The 17,351-nt window shown below is 36.6% G+C and overlaps 1 protein-coding gene across 1 annotated transcript in view; it reads left to right on the top strand.

The window, feature by feature from the left end:
* The window catches only part of NKAIN3 (sodium/potassium transporting ATPase interacting 3), a 326,199-nt gene extending 310,712 nt beyond the window's left edge, over nt 1–15,487 (top strand). Inside the window, exons 6-7 of the mRNA XM_065751928.1 lie at nt 11,481–11,564; nt 14,479–15,487. Of these exons, the coding sequence (XP_065608000.1) occupies nt 11,481–11,564; nt 14,479–14,492 (98 nt within the window). The 3' untranslated portion in view covers nt 14,493–15,487. The remainder of the gene's footprint in view (nt 1–11,480; nt 11,565–14,478) is intronic.
* Nucleotides 15,488–17,351: the final 1,864 nt, after the last annotated feature.

The raw sequence follows: 17,351 nt of genomic DNA, 5'->3' as shown, positions 1-17,351 counted from the left end.
AACACTGTAATATATATATACACTGTTGTACAATATTAATTACATTGTATTAATCCTAGTCAATTGTAAAAGTCAGTCATAAGAAAAGAAAAAGCAGCTGAAGAATGATTCTCTCTTTATTATTCTGCTTTAAAATCATAGATGATTAATATGTTTCAGAAAAACAACTTAGAACAAAATACCCATTCAATTTTCATTCTCCTAGAAAAGTGTACAAAATAGTCTTTTGTCTCCAGTTGTAATCTCCATGGTCTGTTACAGAGCACCTCATTCTAGCTGAGAGATTGTCTTTAAATAATAGATAATGCACAATATATAAAAGGATAGGTCTTGATCCTAGAATATTTCTCACAGCAGCAGAGGCTATCTACCTGAAAGTACCATACATTTAGTGTGGAATGCAACATGTAAGATTTATCCAAGTATGGTGTAGATGAAGCATGAGAGAGTAGCATTATCTAGAAGACATGTAAACTAGCTCAGTTTTTCATGGATAGAGCTTAGTTTACTATAAGGTGTGACCCAAAGAACTTGAAGAAACCTTCCTTGAGTTTACATACAACTTGGAGAAAATATTTTCAATAAAGAATTCATTTTTTTACTGCCTCTGATTTCCTCTATCTATACCATGTTTAGCTATGTATTAAATGCAAGCTATCTTTCCTGGCATATGTATGACAGTGAGGATGCTATTTTCACGCTAACCAACTGCTTATTTACTTTTCATTAAAGGAAAAGAGGAAATTGTGCATTCTAAGAGTCCTTCATTGCCTTTCCACAGTTCCTCCTATAAGCGCAAGATGAAGTTTTTCCTGAAGTTCAGTGAAAAAGTATCACCTCAGACACTTTACCACAAATAATTTTAATTGGATATTCCCTGGAATACTAGTAGATGAGAACAGAAGCACATCGATAATGGTTTAAATTGGACTCCATTTAAAACATTTAGAAATACCTGCATGGAAAACAAAAATATTTTTTATTTAGAATTTGCAGAAAGAACTAATATATTTGTCTGAAAAGAAAAATGTATCAGAACAGTATTATAGCATACATTGGCCAATTTTAAACTGTGTGGATAAATACCTGCATAGACATATGTATACATATAGACATGGATGTGTACATGTATAGTGGTGTGTGTGTGTGTGTGTGTGTGTGTATACACGTATACATATTTTGTGTCAAACATAGGTATATATAAACTGCCCTCTGCCTTAAGTTGTTTTCCAAACTGATAATGAGAAAGGAGGATTTTTAAAGACAAGTTCATTACTACCTCATAAATTTCAGTTTAGCAATTGTAATTCATATAAATCATTTGTGGTATTGATTCTAAATAGTACATACTATACCCCACTTTTAAGTACTAATTTATACATAAAAGACTATTCACGTAACATAGGAATATAATTTTGTAATTTTCCTTTAACTGGATATCACACCTTTCTTTAACATTCCTTGGTTTACTACTGTGGTAAATAATATTCTTACTAAAATGGAAACATGATTCAAATTTGAAGGAATGTATTTCCCATTGGCAGCTTCTTGACACTTCTTAGGTCCATGCATTGCTCACCTACTCCCAGATACTCACTACATGCCATTCTGTTAAACTAGCTGATTTGGTTCAAGCTTCTACTTAGCTAATTTAATATTGATTTCATTTTAGTCTCCACCTTCCACCTCCTTGGCCTTTCTGTTTAAATTAAATCTGCTTTTAAGTTGATGCCATCTCAACTCCCTGCTGCCAACACCATAGCCTTTTCACTTAAATTCAATCTATTGTTAAATCAATCTTACTCCACTACCCAGCATCCATCTCGTGAGCTTACCACTTGACATCACATACAGGTCTAAGTAGTATCTGTTTCTGTCCCTAGGTTTCACCCAGCTTCTTCATTAAAATTAAATCTCTTTTCAAATCTATTTTCCACTTCTAATTCCAATCTTCTTACTTTTTCATTTCTAAACAGTAACAGTTTCGTGTCTGCTTTAATTTGTGGAGCTTGAAAGGAAACTTTTCAGACTTCCACTCTTCTGTATAAATACCACAGGTCTTGTTACATGTAATTGGGTTCTTCCAGTTTCTGGGCCTGAGCTTACCTAAGATCTGTGTCATTGCTTTTGTTGTCTGAGTGATAATTTCCCTTAGCCCAGTTAGCACATCACCACTAAGAACTCTTTATTGCAACATTTAAGTGCTGCTTTTGGTGTGAGACACATAAGTCTAGACCAAGGTGAGCTCATGTTGTGGAGAGGGCTTACCAAGCCGAAGCGGGTACAGATTTAATGGGGATCTTCACCAGCAGCAAGCTGGACATAAATTATCATGATAATATCGTAACTTAGTAAAGTACATTGAATCAAGCACCGAATTTCATGCCATGGGTAATTTTGGAAGATTTTATTTAGTAATGTAATAGTTCAAAGTATGAAGATGTCAAATAAATAAGAATTAACCATCAATAGTTTAGCAATGTTTTTAAATCTCAGTTCTGAATATCATAACCTAAAGGAAACCAGCATGTGTTACAAAGCAAAACTGGCAGTATCCTGTTTGGAAATCAAGGCTTGACAGTGTTGTTTACTGTTAAAATTAAAGCTAGGGAAAAAAATAAAAAGAAATAGAAAGCCAATTAACACAGTGATTTTCTAGAAGAACAGACAAAGAAAAAGAAAGAAGATATTAAAATATTTTAAATGATTCTTTTTGCTAATCACTTTCATTTATCCTGTTGATTTTTACTGTAATTTATTCTCTAGTTCTTTATACTGTGTATCTGATGTCATCATCTTTTCAACTCTTCATAAAATTATCTTTCTAAATTCCTCCTATCTGTAAGCTGTGTACTCAGGTTTTGTTGTTTGTAGCATTTTAATAGCCCTAATGAATATATATAAGAGAAGCAAGATTTATAGCAAGAGGTATTGTCTTACTAGATCAGTTGATATAGGCAGTACAGTTTTCTTGCTAGGCCAGTTGGTCAAATAAAATATATCACCTCTTGCTAGAAAACTTATTTTCAAAGAATAGAATAGAACAGAATAAAACTGTTGGAAAGAACCTAGAAATACCAACTGCCTGACCCCTCCAGGGCTAACCAAAATTTAAGTAGATTATTGTTGGAATTATCCAAATACTTCTTGAATGCTTACAGGCATGGGGCATTAGTCACCTCTCCAGAAAGCTTGTTCTGGAGTTTGACCACCCTTATGGTAAATAAATGTTTCCTAATGCTCAGACTGAACCTCCCCTGGCACATCTCTTTGCCATTCCTGTCATTGGATCCCAGGGAGAAGAGATGTGCACCTCCATCTGCACTCCACTTCCTTCTTAAGGAAGTTTTAGAGAGCACTGAGGCTACCCTTTAGCTTTCTCTTCTCCAGACTGGACAACCTAGTTATTGTCAGCCTCTCCTCACAGGACAGGTCTTCAGTCCTTTTACCAGTTTTGTTGCCTTCCTCTGGATGCATTCAAGTGCCTTAATACCCTTTTTATACTGTAGAGCCCAGAACTGCACACAATATTCAAGAAGAGGCTGATCCAACCCATAGTGAGGGAATTACCTCTTTTGGCTGGCTGGCTATGCTGTGTTCAATGCACCCCAAAAAGCAGTTAGCCCTTTTGGCTGCTAGGGCCCACTACTGTGTCATTATGAACCTTCTGTCAACTGTATTATTGTATTTAGTATGTTTCTTGTGTGCTTTATTAGCTCTTTCTCATTACAAGACTTTCTCTTCCAAGTCCTCTGTAATGTAGGACATAGCCAGACTCACTTCAGTCTTCATTTAAATAGTTTTGTCCTGAAATAGTCAATATTGACTGTTTCAATGCTGTTGGTTTTGTTAGCTGAAATTTAATCTCAGTGCATCTGTGTTTTTCACAATATTGCAGTTTAGATGCAGCAAAACCATATAATGCTGTGTTACTTCCATCATTAATATGATGACTCTTATTCCTTGGCATTGATTTCTCTGTATTTTCTTTTCCTTCTTAATCATTATAGTTAATCAGGACATTTTATATTTTATAGCGCCATAATTCAAGACTTACAAAGATTTCATAAAAAATGCATTTTTTACTTCATCTTCCTTTAGTGAGAGAACTTTTTGTTGATGAAGTCAATATAGCATTGTCTTTCTTTATCAGTAGCATGCACGAGTGGCTTCAGAATGAGTGCTAATCCTGTTACATACTTTATTCCCTTTTCATACATTCATCTTTCTCCTAATGTGAAATAACACCAACTTTCTAACAATGAGAACACCATTTTCCTAGATACATGTTTCCTGACACACAAAATATTCATTTTTTTCTTCTTCGTCTTACATAAGGCCACTGGCCAGTGCAAGCTCCAGTCCCTTTCTTAATGCTCTACTTAGTTTTTTTTTCATAACTGAGAACATAGCCATATTACGTTTGGGATTTTTAAGACCTAATTTGGGTAAGAAGAGATTAATTAGTGAGAGTGTTGGTAACAATAAAATAAATATTAATAGATCATCAAGACAACTTGAAGAGCAAGACAAAAGCATTAACATGAGGTACAGTAAGTTTCCCCATTAGCAGAAAAGCACTTACAAACTAGTGCTTACTGCTACATTTGGGTTTGATTAAATAGCAGACTTAGCAGGTGCATCTACAACAGCTCTGAAACAAAAAAAATCTCATATTCTTGGGAAAACTGAGAGTATCACAGAAGGACTCAATATATTTAGAAGGATTGTTGTATTCTAGTTTGATAAAATCAACAGAAGGGTTATTCTGCTGGTTTCTCCATCTGAAAAAAAAAAATAAGGGCAAGAACAAAGGAAGATCAGAACTCACTGATTTGTGCTTATCCAGAAAGATAAAAGATTGAAAAGAGAAATTTGATAATCTGGAGATCACAGAGTTTGTCCAGTTCTATTTTTGATCTGTAAACTTGAATTCAAAGAAGGCACAGTAGGACCACAAACTTATCTGCTGTCTGGTGAAAGGGAGTTTGTGCTGGGATGAGGAGTGGAAGGTTCCAGCAAGTGCTGGAGAAAGCATTGTCTGCTTAGCAAAAAAAAAAAAAAGCATAGTTTGAAGTTTACTGATGCTGAAACCCTGGAAAGTGTGTGGTAGAAAGCATTGGGATCTATCTTCTCAAGGGCTGAGGCAGACCATCACTATGCATGATGTAGCTGTGAGCAGGATTTTCAAAAGAGGTGATGCATGCAATGCTCCACAGCAAGAGGCAAATGGCATGTGGTGAAGCAGAGTTTCTATGCAAAGCCTCAGAGATGGTCAATAGAAGCAAAGGAAATGGAAATTGCCTCATATGAAATGTAAAACTATGTTACACAGCATCAGTGTGCTTGATACTATAGAGTGGAAAATCAATAGGAGCCCAGATCAGCATTCTTCTGCAAAAGCTCATACTTGAACTCTCAGGCTACCAGTAGTAAATTTTTTATCATGTTATCAAGTTAAAAATGTTGTGTCTGTCAAATTAAAGATGATAGCCTATACCTGGACCAAAGTCAGCTAGTAAAAATGAGAGGTCAGGGAAGGAGACTTTCCTGAGTGATTACAAAAGATGTTAACAGGCAGAGATATTAAGCAGATATTAAAGACTTGAAAATAAGGCTATGAAAAAAAGGACAAGAGACTGTAACATGAGTTAAATGTGACAGAGCTGTAGTCACCCAGAGCTTTAGATTTGTAGAGACTAATTTATCAAGAACTCCCAAAGAAAACCACAACACTAAACTTAAAAAAGGCAGAATGTATTAGATTATAAGCTAGCACACTTCTTAAATAGCAAATTCAAAAGTTTGCTTATAGAAGAAATGAGTGGTTTATAACATTTCTTCTCTTGTTGTCTGTCTGTGTGGTTGGAGAACTGTAATTCCCTCTTGAGTCCCAGCCAAGTCTCTGGTTTCTTAACTTGCAGGAAATTCAGCTCAGCCTTCCTGGTCCTTAGCAGGCAGCCTATCATTTAATTGCAATATTAGGATGATATGGCTGTAAATAGCTTTCAAAGACATGGTAAAGTGAACATTTTAGAAAGTTTGTTCAGATTCAGAATAACTGAATGATTTAAGGATCTGAGATGAGAAAGTTTGAGCCACCCTCATTTTCTAACATCCCTGATATTCATCAGATTTCCTTCATCTTCCTGGGTAGCTTCAGTCTTAGAAAATAAAAATTCTCTGAATATCTGATGCTAGCATCTTGAATATCACAACACTGATAAAATGAGGAGAGAATTGAGTAGCAAAAATCTTAGTTAAGATTTCCACACCAGGCAGCTTGTGAGAGGACACTTCCCTCAGCACGGTCCTGTAGAGAAGCATAGTGATCAGAGTAGGACTCACCTGTTAAAATGTGAGGCTGTTTTTGAAACGACAGTCTCACTAAGTGAAGGCTGAAAAGAAAATCTAGTGCCAAAACATAATGATTAGTGTGGAACCATGAAATGTTTCCCTTCCTTCTGGTGACAAAGGTTATGTAAAATGTTGACTATCAGTAGTTTTCTACTATTTCTTTCTGTCTTCACCCGATTACTGTTTTCTAGTACCTGATAGAAACGGAAAAACAATCACAGTTCCACATGTTACTACTAATGTCTCTTCTTCTTTTCCTAATTGTTTTGCATATATTTTCCCTCCTTTAGTCGTCTACATAAGTAAGAACCCATTCCTGGTATCTTGCAATAGAACGTGTAGGTCTTCTGCTTCATGACTAGAGAAGCTCAGCTACTCAGACTTATTGTGAAGTCTGATAGTACTGGCACCAAATAGCTGGAACTATATGAACAGTTCAGAGAATTATATAAGAGAAGTGTATTTCTTGATGCTGGAAGACAACTGAAAAAGTAGAGACCTTAGGAAGAATCACAGAATCACCAAGGTTGGTAAAGACCTCCAACATCATACAGTCCAACCATCCACCTACCACCAATATATTCCCACCAAACCATCTCTTAGTCCAGCATCTGAATGATTCTTGAACACCTCCAAGGACAGTGACTCCACCACCTCCCTGGGCAGCTCATTCCAGCACCTGGCCACTCTTTCAGAGAAGAAATTCTTCCCAGTATCCAACCTGAACCTCCCCTGGTGTAACTTGAGTTCATTCCATCTAGTCCTGTCTCTAGTTATGTGGGAGAAGAAACACTAACTGCTAATCTATAACGTTTATATAAGCTACAAGTGCAAATATTGGCAAGTCCAAAATAATTTTGAACTTCACACATCTAGCCCTGACAGTTCCCCATTTTTGCTTCCTCTTTCTTGTTGAGTTTGGCTTCCTGTTTCGCTATCCATCACATACTCTTAACTAATTACATCTGTTCCTTTCCTTAAAGACCATGATTACATTACTATATTGCCATTCAATAAAATCTTGGCAAGTGGGAAAAATGCAGTGCAAAATAGAATTTGGAAACCCATTGATTAAGATAATCTTCTGTACATAAAAACAACCATGCAAGCAGCTGCTAGCGTTCCCCTGTCCTGGACAGGATATAGCTGGAAGTACCATCAATTCTAGCCATCATTTTGAAGGCTTACCCTCATTTATAAAAAGGAGCAAACACCAAGAGGATCGGATCCACATCTATAAATATCTAAAGAGTGGGAGGCAAAGGGATGAGGCTGGACTCTTTTCAGTGGTACATGAAGAGAGGACAAGGAGAAATGGCCACAAATTGATAGACAGGAAGTTCCACACAAATGTACATGGGAATTTCTTCACAGTGAGGATGACAGAGCACTGGCACAGCTGCACAGAGAGGTGGTGGAGTCTCCTTCTCTGGAGACGTTCAAGACCCACCTGGATGCCTACCGGTGCAACCTGGGCTAGGGAGCTGCTTTGGCAGGGGGTTGGACCCAATAACCTTTAGAGATCCCTTCCAACCCCTATGATTCTGTGGTTCTGTGGTCTAAGCTGTTCTAGGACAAGAGACTACAGGGTTTGTTAGGCATTGTATTATGAGTATACTCAAGCTCTGCACCTCCCCTCAGACACACTTAGAATGTAACTTCTTTGAAATGAGAAATTAATAATATACCAATGGGCTAACAAGCTCTGGCAGCTGTTTGCACATGGCCTGCAAGAAGGTCAGAGGAATATTGCCAGAGAAGCTGAAATCTAGGTGAGAGGTTGGGAAAGAAGAAAGGAATTTTTCAGATCTCTGATTCTTCTGTGCAACCTTCAAAAAGAAAGGAAATTACATCTGGCATATGGGTGAATGCACTGCATTAATAGTAGTGAGCCAAACCTAAATGTCATCTGTCTACAAAAGAATAACCCTCAAAGTTATTGATGATAGTGGATACACCTTCTTCAGCTAGCAGCGTGTTGCACTTTTCTCAGGCAGATTATGACAACTGCTCCTCTGATACGTCCCACAAGTGAATGAACACCATTTTAATGGACTACCTGTGGTGGGCAACCGGCACAAATTTGCACTTCCAAGCCCAGCAGGTAGTGAACTCTAAAAATACATTTCATACTGGCCACGAAGCATCCAGCACAACTGCAAAACTGAGGTGACACAGAGAGAGAAAAATTCCCAGGGAATACAGATCATGTTTTGCAGACAACTGCTGATAAAATAACTGGTTTCTGCTGTAAGCTACTATTATCTGTGGGGTGCTAAAAAATCCTCCCCTCAGGATTTTAAGTTTCTCTCTGCATGACTCTAGTTAATGACTGGACTCAATGGGTGTTCCATGCTTAGTGACTGAATATCCCTGCTGATAACATGTTGGTCTTCTAATAAATAAATAAATAAAGGCGTAGGATTATAGAAGTGTATGGGAAAAAATGTAGTTTCTTTTTTTAAATAGAACTTACAGGCAGCTTTCTTAAATTAATGGTTGTAATCCTATGACTGTACAGCAAGTATTATTCTTAATCCAGTAGTCAGAAATGAACAAAATCAATTATTCAATATCATCCTTAAAGTAATGTTTTCCCCTTGGGAAACACATACAAACATTGCTGCAAATTTTTGCACAATTAAACAGAGAGATGTATACGTCCTAAAAATTCAGTCAACATGAAGTTTTATTTAATATTCTTTTGTGGCATTAATTCTAGGATTCTGCTAGACATAAATGCTTAAAATATCTGGTAAAATCTGTCTGAAGGGATGAGATTGGGCACTTTTCAGTGGTGCGTGATGATAGGATGTGGGGAAATGGACACAAACTGATACATAGGAAGTTCTGCACAAATATGCAAGGGGACTTCTTCACAGAGAGGGTGATGTAGCACTGGCACAGCTGCACAGAGAGGTGGTGGACTCTCCTTCTCTGGAGACGTTCAAGACCCACCTGGACATCTACCTGTGCAACCTGGGCTAGGGAGCTGCTTTGGCAGGGGGGCAGGACTCAATAATCTCTAGAGGTCCCTTCCAACGCCTACGATTTTGTGATTCTTTGATTCTTAAAATGAAAAGTAGCATACAATTCAAATAACCAGTGATTAATCTTTGTATTAAAGACCTATCAGCCATAAAATAAAATGCATAATGGAAAACATCACATTCCATTCTCTTGCGTGACAGAGCAGCTCCTTGACTTGAGGATTATCTTCACATGAATTTCAAGTCATACTTCAGCTTTACTACTGTATTTGGATTGGAAAAGAGAAAGTCTCAGCTAAATAAATTTGAACATCTAATTTCCAAACTTTTCTGATGGAGCTATTAAATGTTTTCTTTGTCAAATATACATCCATATTGCCAATCATAAATACATACAGACTTCATTTATTTCTCTAGGAGGTCTGTTGGTACAAGAACCAGTTGCTTTAAATTCTCTCCGTGCTTACAGTTGTGGTTTATCCTGGTGATTGCTAAGAGGAGTGATGTGTGATTCTGAAGTGGTGAATTATTTCAAAAACATACTTGCCAACTCCTTCTATCACTTACATAGAAAAAATATTAATCCTCATTAGAAAACTCAGAAAACTAAAGAATCTAAAAAAGAAAAAAAAACGAACAGCAGATTCTGTTGCTGTGAAGGTATGATTCTTTCCAAATATTAATAATTGGCTATGGTTTATGTTATACACATTGATATTTTATAAATCAGCTTTTGCGAGAATGTATCTGCAAATGTATCTCTTAATTCCATTAGTACTTAAGTCATTTTTGATGCTTGGTGTTTTATTTTGTTATGGCATTCTGAAGGAGGGTTACAACGAGTAAGAAATGCAGTTGAAGAGGGGGATGCAGAGTCTAGGGCTGCCACTCACCTAGGCTGACCCCTCCTGGACTGACACTCAACTGGGCTGGCTGCTCAGCTTTACATACTGCTCAGGCAGTTTTAAGAAAATACTCTTGCATTCAAGTTGATGCTGCATGATTGAAGTGCATCAAGTTAAGTTCTCAGCTAAGCTTTTTCTCTCCTAGATGCAAGAGAGGCAATTAAAATCAACAGGAGGAGCATTTTACAGATTTTAGAGGGTATTCCATCAGTCCTTATGTCTCAAAGACAAATTTCTCTGTGCCCTCACTCTGGATGAATTTTCTTTTTTTTTTGTTTTTTTTTTTTTGTTTACCTTATACAGATAATGCTCAGGAAGAGGCCACTGATTAGGTGCTCAATGCAGTGATTAGCCCAGTGACGAGCTACTTAGGACTTTTACACGTGTGCCTGTATGTAAACAAGTAAAGGGAGTTGCCTTCCATGTGAACAAAGAATCCTAATGTGCTGTGAACTTGCCAGCTCTAAATTGTTTCTGTAAGAAGCTATTCTAAATCAAAGATAATCTTCTCCCTGAACTTGATTTTAGACTTCTGGGGTAGCTTGAAAGTGTGGCTTCTGGAAGCTGTTGGAAATCTTATAAAAAATATCAAGATACAAATCTTAGACTAAAATGTCATTATTTTAAAATCATTCTGACCACAAAAGAAACTAAAAACTCCTCAAGAGCAGGCATCCCAGAAATCTTGAGATAAACTGGAAGAATTCTGAAAGGACTCACTTCCCCTAGACTTTCATCCTTTTCCTCATCCAGCTGCCACCTGTTTATTCTCAACTGGTTTTTATTTTGTCCTTACATTCCTGCTAGTCCTTTGGTTTGTAAACGTTGAGAAGAAATAAAGTTCGCGGGCTCACCTCTTTCCAGTGGCTACAAGTCTCAATACTTCAAAGGGAGTAGAATCTGAATTATGAAATGTATATGAGATTGCCCTAAAACCAAACTACATTATCCCATGGCAGCTGTGAATTAGCATGCATACTGATAGGAGCATTCATGTCCGGTCAGCCAGCTGCTTCCTTGTCTGGTCAGGCACTGTGCTACCTGGATCTCAAAGACAACAGAGCACAGAGCCTTCTGGAAGCCACAGCATTTTTACCTACTTCTGGTATTGCAAACCTGTGCATGCGCTTACTTTTATTTATTTTTTCAAATATTTTTTCCATACTTACTTTTCAGTTGACGTATTTTCATTTCCATTTGTTCATTTCTGGCACTGTTGTGTTTTCAGTTGATTTTATAGGCGGACTTGACACATACTCCTACCGACAGCCCCCCCAGGAACATGTTGAGTTAAAGCCTGTAAAGCCTGTAGGTAAGGTTCTGGTCCTGTGGACCACATTAATCCTTCTAACTGGACTGAAAGCTAACCTTCTCCTGTCATAATTTTGGCATGAGGTTACTAATAATTTAATTATACTCCAATTAGAACTTAATTAAAAATTAATCCACATAAAACATGCTAGTAAGGTCACTATGTCATTGATGACATATCTGCTAAGGCAAGATAAGAGACAGCACCATGCTTGCCATGTTGTGCCTTGGCTTAACACAAGGAGAGGCTCACAACAAAGGATGGCAATGCTTCCCTGCTGTCTTTTTAGCAAGAAGAGAGCTGATTTATTGTTGATGCTTCATAAATCTTAATGAGATCAACCCATTTATGCAAAAACAGAAGCTTTAACATTTGGCCTGTTACTGAAAGGAAAATGTTTGCAGAATAACTACTTCAGCCTAACAGAGATTCACAGCAACTTCAGTATCTTTTTGTTGTCAGTTCTTTGCTCCCATCATCAAAATCACAGTTTTCATAGGCATGTCCTACAAAATACTCTCTGCTATCTGATAACAATTTTTGATACACATATTTTATACATTTTAGTTGGAGTACATTAAAGTACAGGGAGATGTTCTCAGTATGTACATTTTGGAAGAAGATCCGATTACCTCAAGTATGTTTCATTGTATTATTGGTAAAATAGAAGATATTTGTTTAGAAATTCTTCAATGTGTGTGTTACCTTGATGTCTTCTATCTTTCAATTTACCTTTGGGCCTTTCAAGCTTCTTGAGAGTAACACCAAATGATTGCAGAAAAATGAGTGAACTTGATTTAATGACTTAATGTATTTTATTTACCAATCAAAATAATTAAAAAGAGTATGAAGCTTTTCCCAAGTGTATGCAAATGTGCATGTACTGGGAGTCAATTTAAAGAGGCCAATTTCTAACAAAGTGTTAGAGCAACCACTTGAACTTTGCTGGAGACTTCACCAATATTTGCATGCTTTTAAAATACATTTTATTCCTGCTGTAGTTTTCAGTTTGTAGGAATAAACGTGGACAAAATTTAGTAAAATTGAGTGGATAAATATTGTAGGATTATGAAAGCTTCAAAATGAGAGAACCTTATCTCAATGTAACAGTGCATGTTACAACAGTAAGAAATATCACATTAAGACATGAAGACAAAATCAAATAACAAGCTGTTTGATGTGGCATTAAATATACCACTATGTTGGAATCTGAATTTTCGTAATATTTAATTAGACGCTGATTTTAATGCATTTTCTTTGGGAAAGGTGACAGCAGAAAGGAGTTTTAACCATTTTTAATCAGATGTTTGAAGCTGAAAAGGCTAATTGGTATCTCTGAAGAAGAAAGGCACAGACAGTATTTACACCCCTCCATAAACAATTTTAATCTCTTTAATTTTAAAGATGATGTGAGGTTAGGTATAAAGCAGTATATAAGCGAAATTACTGTTATTAATGGAGAGAAAAAATATTTTGAGGAAATATTTATATATACATTCCTTTAAAAGCTGTTCATTTTTGTACAAAAGTCAAAGAATATGAGAATTTGTCCTTTGATAGCAGATTTAAGTTAAGTAGCTCAACAGATCTAAGGGATGTTGATGAGCTTGCAAAGCTGGAAAATAATTGGCATCTTCCCATTTTCCACATATGGGACAGACAGAAGCAGAATCTTTTCCCCAGACCATGCAGTTTCAATTAAAATATGTAGAAGGCAGAAGGGTCAACAAAGGGGGTGGGAAAAAATGTGTTCTTTTTGAGACACATGACATATAGGCTATAAGGAAGATTGTTGTGTCTTAATTTTTTTTGTTTCTTCAAACACAGTATCAACAACCAGGTCATTTGTTATTAATTAAAGGTGCTCCTGTTAATGCTAGATGGAAAATGGAGAAGCATGTGAACAAAAAAAAAAAAAAAAAGAAACCAGAACATTGCATTTTAATTTTGTTTGAGTTTCTTCGTTGTTTCTATAATATTTTGAAGAAGTTAAAAATCATAGAATCATAGAATTACCAAGGTTGGAAAAGACTTACAAGATCATCCAGTCCAACTGATGATGCATTTGGGATTCAGTTGAGGCTCTAAGAGGCTTCACACAGCCTCTTAGGAAGGTAGTGAAAATGTTGCTTTTTGCCTTTCACTTATTATTATTTTTTTTAATTATTATTATTACTAGTTAGTTTCCAAAGTTGCATTTTGCATGCACATCATTTTTTTCTTGGGTGAGTAGGTCTGATCCTTTGCTATTCTAGTTGTAGGCAACCCTGTCTGGACATACACTGAGTCCCTAATTCCAAAGGAGAAACTGTATTACTAGAACTGTTGCCAGCTTCTGATTGTGAGATTCGTGAAGTGCCTGATAAACTGTCAATTGAGGGATTACCACTCTGTGGCAGTTCAGTGTCCTCGTTTATATCTTCTCTTGAGAGTCTACCCACCATGAAATCACTGTGAAAGGACATCACAGATTTTCCAAGCTTGCACAAGCAAACATGGCTTACTGGCATATGTGAGAATACATAGATTCAGCAGCCATGTGAATGTGTGAGTCCAGCTCTAAAGAACATTTGTCATCAGATGAAAATCTGTCCTAGTGAACATATATATCTTACACCGCTAAAATATATTATACTGAAATGAGTCTATGATGATGTGCACTTCCAGCATTTTTCATCACCAGCAATATTGTGCCCTAAATTTTTGGCTTTTCTTTGGTATGCATAATGCAAAGCTACCACTTTGTATCCAGCTAGTTGACCTTGTATGTCTTACAGCTGAGGAAATTTGTGCCTGGACTTTTTGGTTCGTTAGTTAATAACCTGTCAGCTGTAGTGAATTTAAATCTCAAAAATCAGAAGAGGTATAGAACAGATTTTCATTTGTAAATAACTCATATATTCTGTTTTCTTAGGTCGAACTAAGTAATGAACGTTCACTCAAGACTTCTGCTGTTATAGCTGAAGAAACAGATATTAGAAGAAAAAACCAACCTTGTGACTCATCATTCTGAAAGAAACGCATCGTCCGTTTCTCACGGCGTGTGGATTGTTCTTCCCACAGGCTCAGTGTCATTATCAGCGTTGTTATTTGGTAGAACCTTGTAGATGATCTTGAATTTTTGAATGATTTACTTATATGGACACTTGTAAATTGTACAATTCTTCTTTTTTAATTTTAATATTTTTACAGCATTTAATGTTAAGGCATGAAAACAAAACCTGTGAAAACCATGAGAAGGACACACCTCTCTCAAGGAAGTCAATACTTTTTAATGGATAGAATTATACTGTGCCTGGTAAAAAATTGTGTCAATAAACAGTGCTTTGGACTCCAAGAAAATACAGCAGGCATTAAATCCTAATGGTGCAAAAGAATTCATTTCAGTGCTGTATTTTGAAATTTACAATGTCCACCCCTTGTTTTTTTTAACTGCTGTATGCAGTAGGAATAGATCTGTGACTCTGCTTGACCAGATGTTCCAGTAGTAATGTACTAGTCTAATTATTGCAATTCATATATGGCTCCTTCTCCCTCCCTAATCTCTTTTGCTCTGAACCCATCAACAATAGCTGTCTCTGATTTAAAGAGAAATTGAATGACCACACAATCTGTGGATGTCAGTTACCTGTAATTCCAGGGTTCTTTAGGTGTCTGTGATTTGCACATTTTAAAACTTTTTTCCTCCCTCCTCCCAGGAAGAAGCCAAGCATGAATGTACAGTATAAGGCACCACCTGCAGCCTTAGAAGCCTCTGGGAAGTAATTTTGCTCCTTATTTAAAAGTAATCAAGCAAATCTGAATATGTGTACAAAAATTTGTAAAGTTATTTGTAAATACTTCTAGACAAAAAACATGTATGTAACTGTAGTATTTTGTTTTCTATTCTGTCACCCCTAGCATAAAGTGCTACACAAAAGCTACTTTCTTTGGGAAACTGGCAGTCTTTTCACCAAAACTCTGTGTTTCTTTCTTCTTGATTACTATTTAAAACACTGTGCACAGTTGTACACACCAGAGTTACATCTCTCCACGTAATGTGCCTCAGCATCACTATAAATTTCATCAGGGTTTGGGGGCTATTTCCTTTTTTGTGGTTTCTCATTTTGTGGTTTCTCTTATGGGATTGTCATGAACAACATTCCTTCTGATATGTATATCTCTTTCTCTCCACTGGAAGCTGAACTAATGTCCACTAAGTTCTTTCATAAATATCCCAAATTTTCTTCATCTAGTAAACTGCGCTCCAAAAGCTTTCAGTTTCTCAGTTTGCAGTCTTCTCTTGAAGCTTGTCTATCCTGTCTTTTCCAGCCTGAACAGATGTGAAATAGGCGAAGACTTGCCTTGATTCTTTCCCTCATAAAGTCTATTTGTGTTATTTAATGGTATGAACCTAATGAGACTGTTAATACAGTCTATCATTTTTAGGTAGCAAGGCTTTTGTAATTCATCCACCTGTTTCCCAGTTAGTTGAACCAAAGGCCTCACGATCATGTTAGAATACATCAGCTAAACGTGTGTTAACCTTCCCTTCCAGTATGAAGTATTAAGACAAAGTCAGTAGAAACAACTGAATATAACTCTTTCTTAGTATTCTTAGGGCTCAATATACCTCAAAAAGTACATGCTTTTGTGTAAGGTCAGACTGTGCCAAAACCAGGAATGCTGTACGTGAAAATAATGCCATCTGTCATCATGTATTTGAATGTCTCTCATATGCTATATTCTCATATTTTCTAGAATATTGCAACCAGGTTTGTCCTGTCTTGAAGACTTTGTCTATGTGAAGAAAAAAAAAAAAGCATTGTCACAAAACTAATATAAATAATATCATTTTTGAGGCTTCATCAAGAAGATACAATGTGAATTTCTTTGTAGTTGCAGTATTCTAATAAGGCAAAAAACATTTTTTGTCTATTTGTGTAATATTTTACTTTTGCTTAGCAGAAAAGATTATTTCATTTCTTTCTGTGATACCTTAAACAATGACAATGTCTGTTCAGCCAGTCTCTGCAGCCTTCTGTGTTTCAGATGGCTCCAGAATTCTGGAGACTGGCAAATCTGAGTGCTGTTCAGAGCCAAATGACTTTCAGAAGCTGCCTTGTTTCATCTTTCTCAGTTTCAGAGAATTCACAATGTGGGCATCTAGTACTGATTCCAGTGATCAAAGCAATTCACATATGGGCTTTGCATTTCAGCATTAATTTCATGGCATTAATTGTTACAGGCTGGTAGATAAGAGGCTTCCAGCTGAACCCAGTTCTACCATGAGGACCAGAGAGGAGAAAAGGGAAGGATCTCTACATCCCCATCATCTGCACACATTCTCCTTCAGAGCAGAATGCACCCTGTTCTGGCAGAGCTCTGGAAGCATATATTTAATTTTCTACCAAGACATATCTGCTGGATGATGTGTTATAAATTTGTCTGGATATACCTCTTTCTTGCCTTTCTGTGGAACCTTCAGATTTTTATGTTATTAATGAAGAACCGTGGGCACAACACACAAATTCTGCAAAGACAGAACCTGACTGATCTTCTTTCAATCTGATGTACTGATCACTTTTTAGCTGGAGAACACTAACTAGCATATTAGAAGTAAGCTTAAAATCTTGGAATCCTTACCAATACAGCAAGTTTCCCATCTGTCTCACTTAATGAACAGAACAACCCTAATTGAAAGGAGGAATTTATCTTCATTAGAACAAGCAAAAATGGACACTGCAATGCCAAGGAAAACTGTCTTTCTTTTCTAAATTGAGACACACACAAAAAAAATAGTACCTA

Source organism: Cyrtonyx montezumae, unplaced genomic scaffold, assembly GCF_038088225.1.
Source record: "Cyrtonyx montezumae isolate F1298 unplaced genomic scaffold, pur_monq_1.0 scaffold_8, whole genome shotgun sequence".
In the NCBI taxonomy this organism is placed as follows: Eukaryota; Metazoa; Chordata; class Aves; order Galliformes; family Odontophoridae; genus Cyrtonyx; species Cyrtonyx montezumae.
This window is presented reverse-complemented; position numbering and strand designations above follow the sequence as displayed.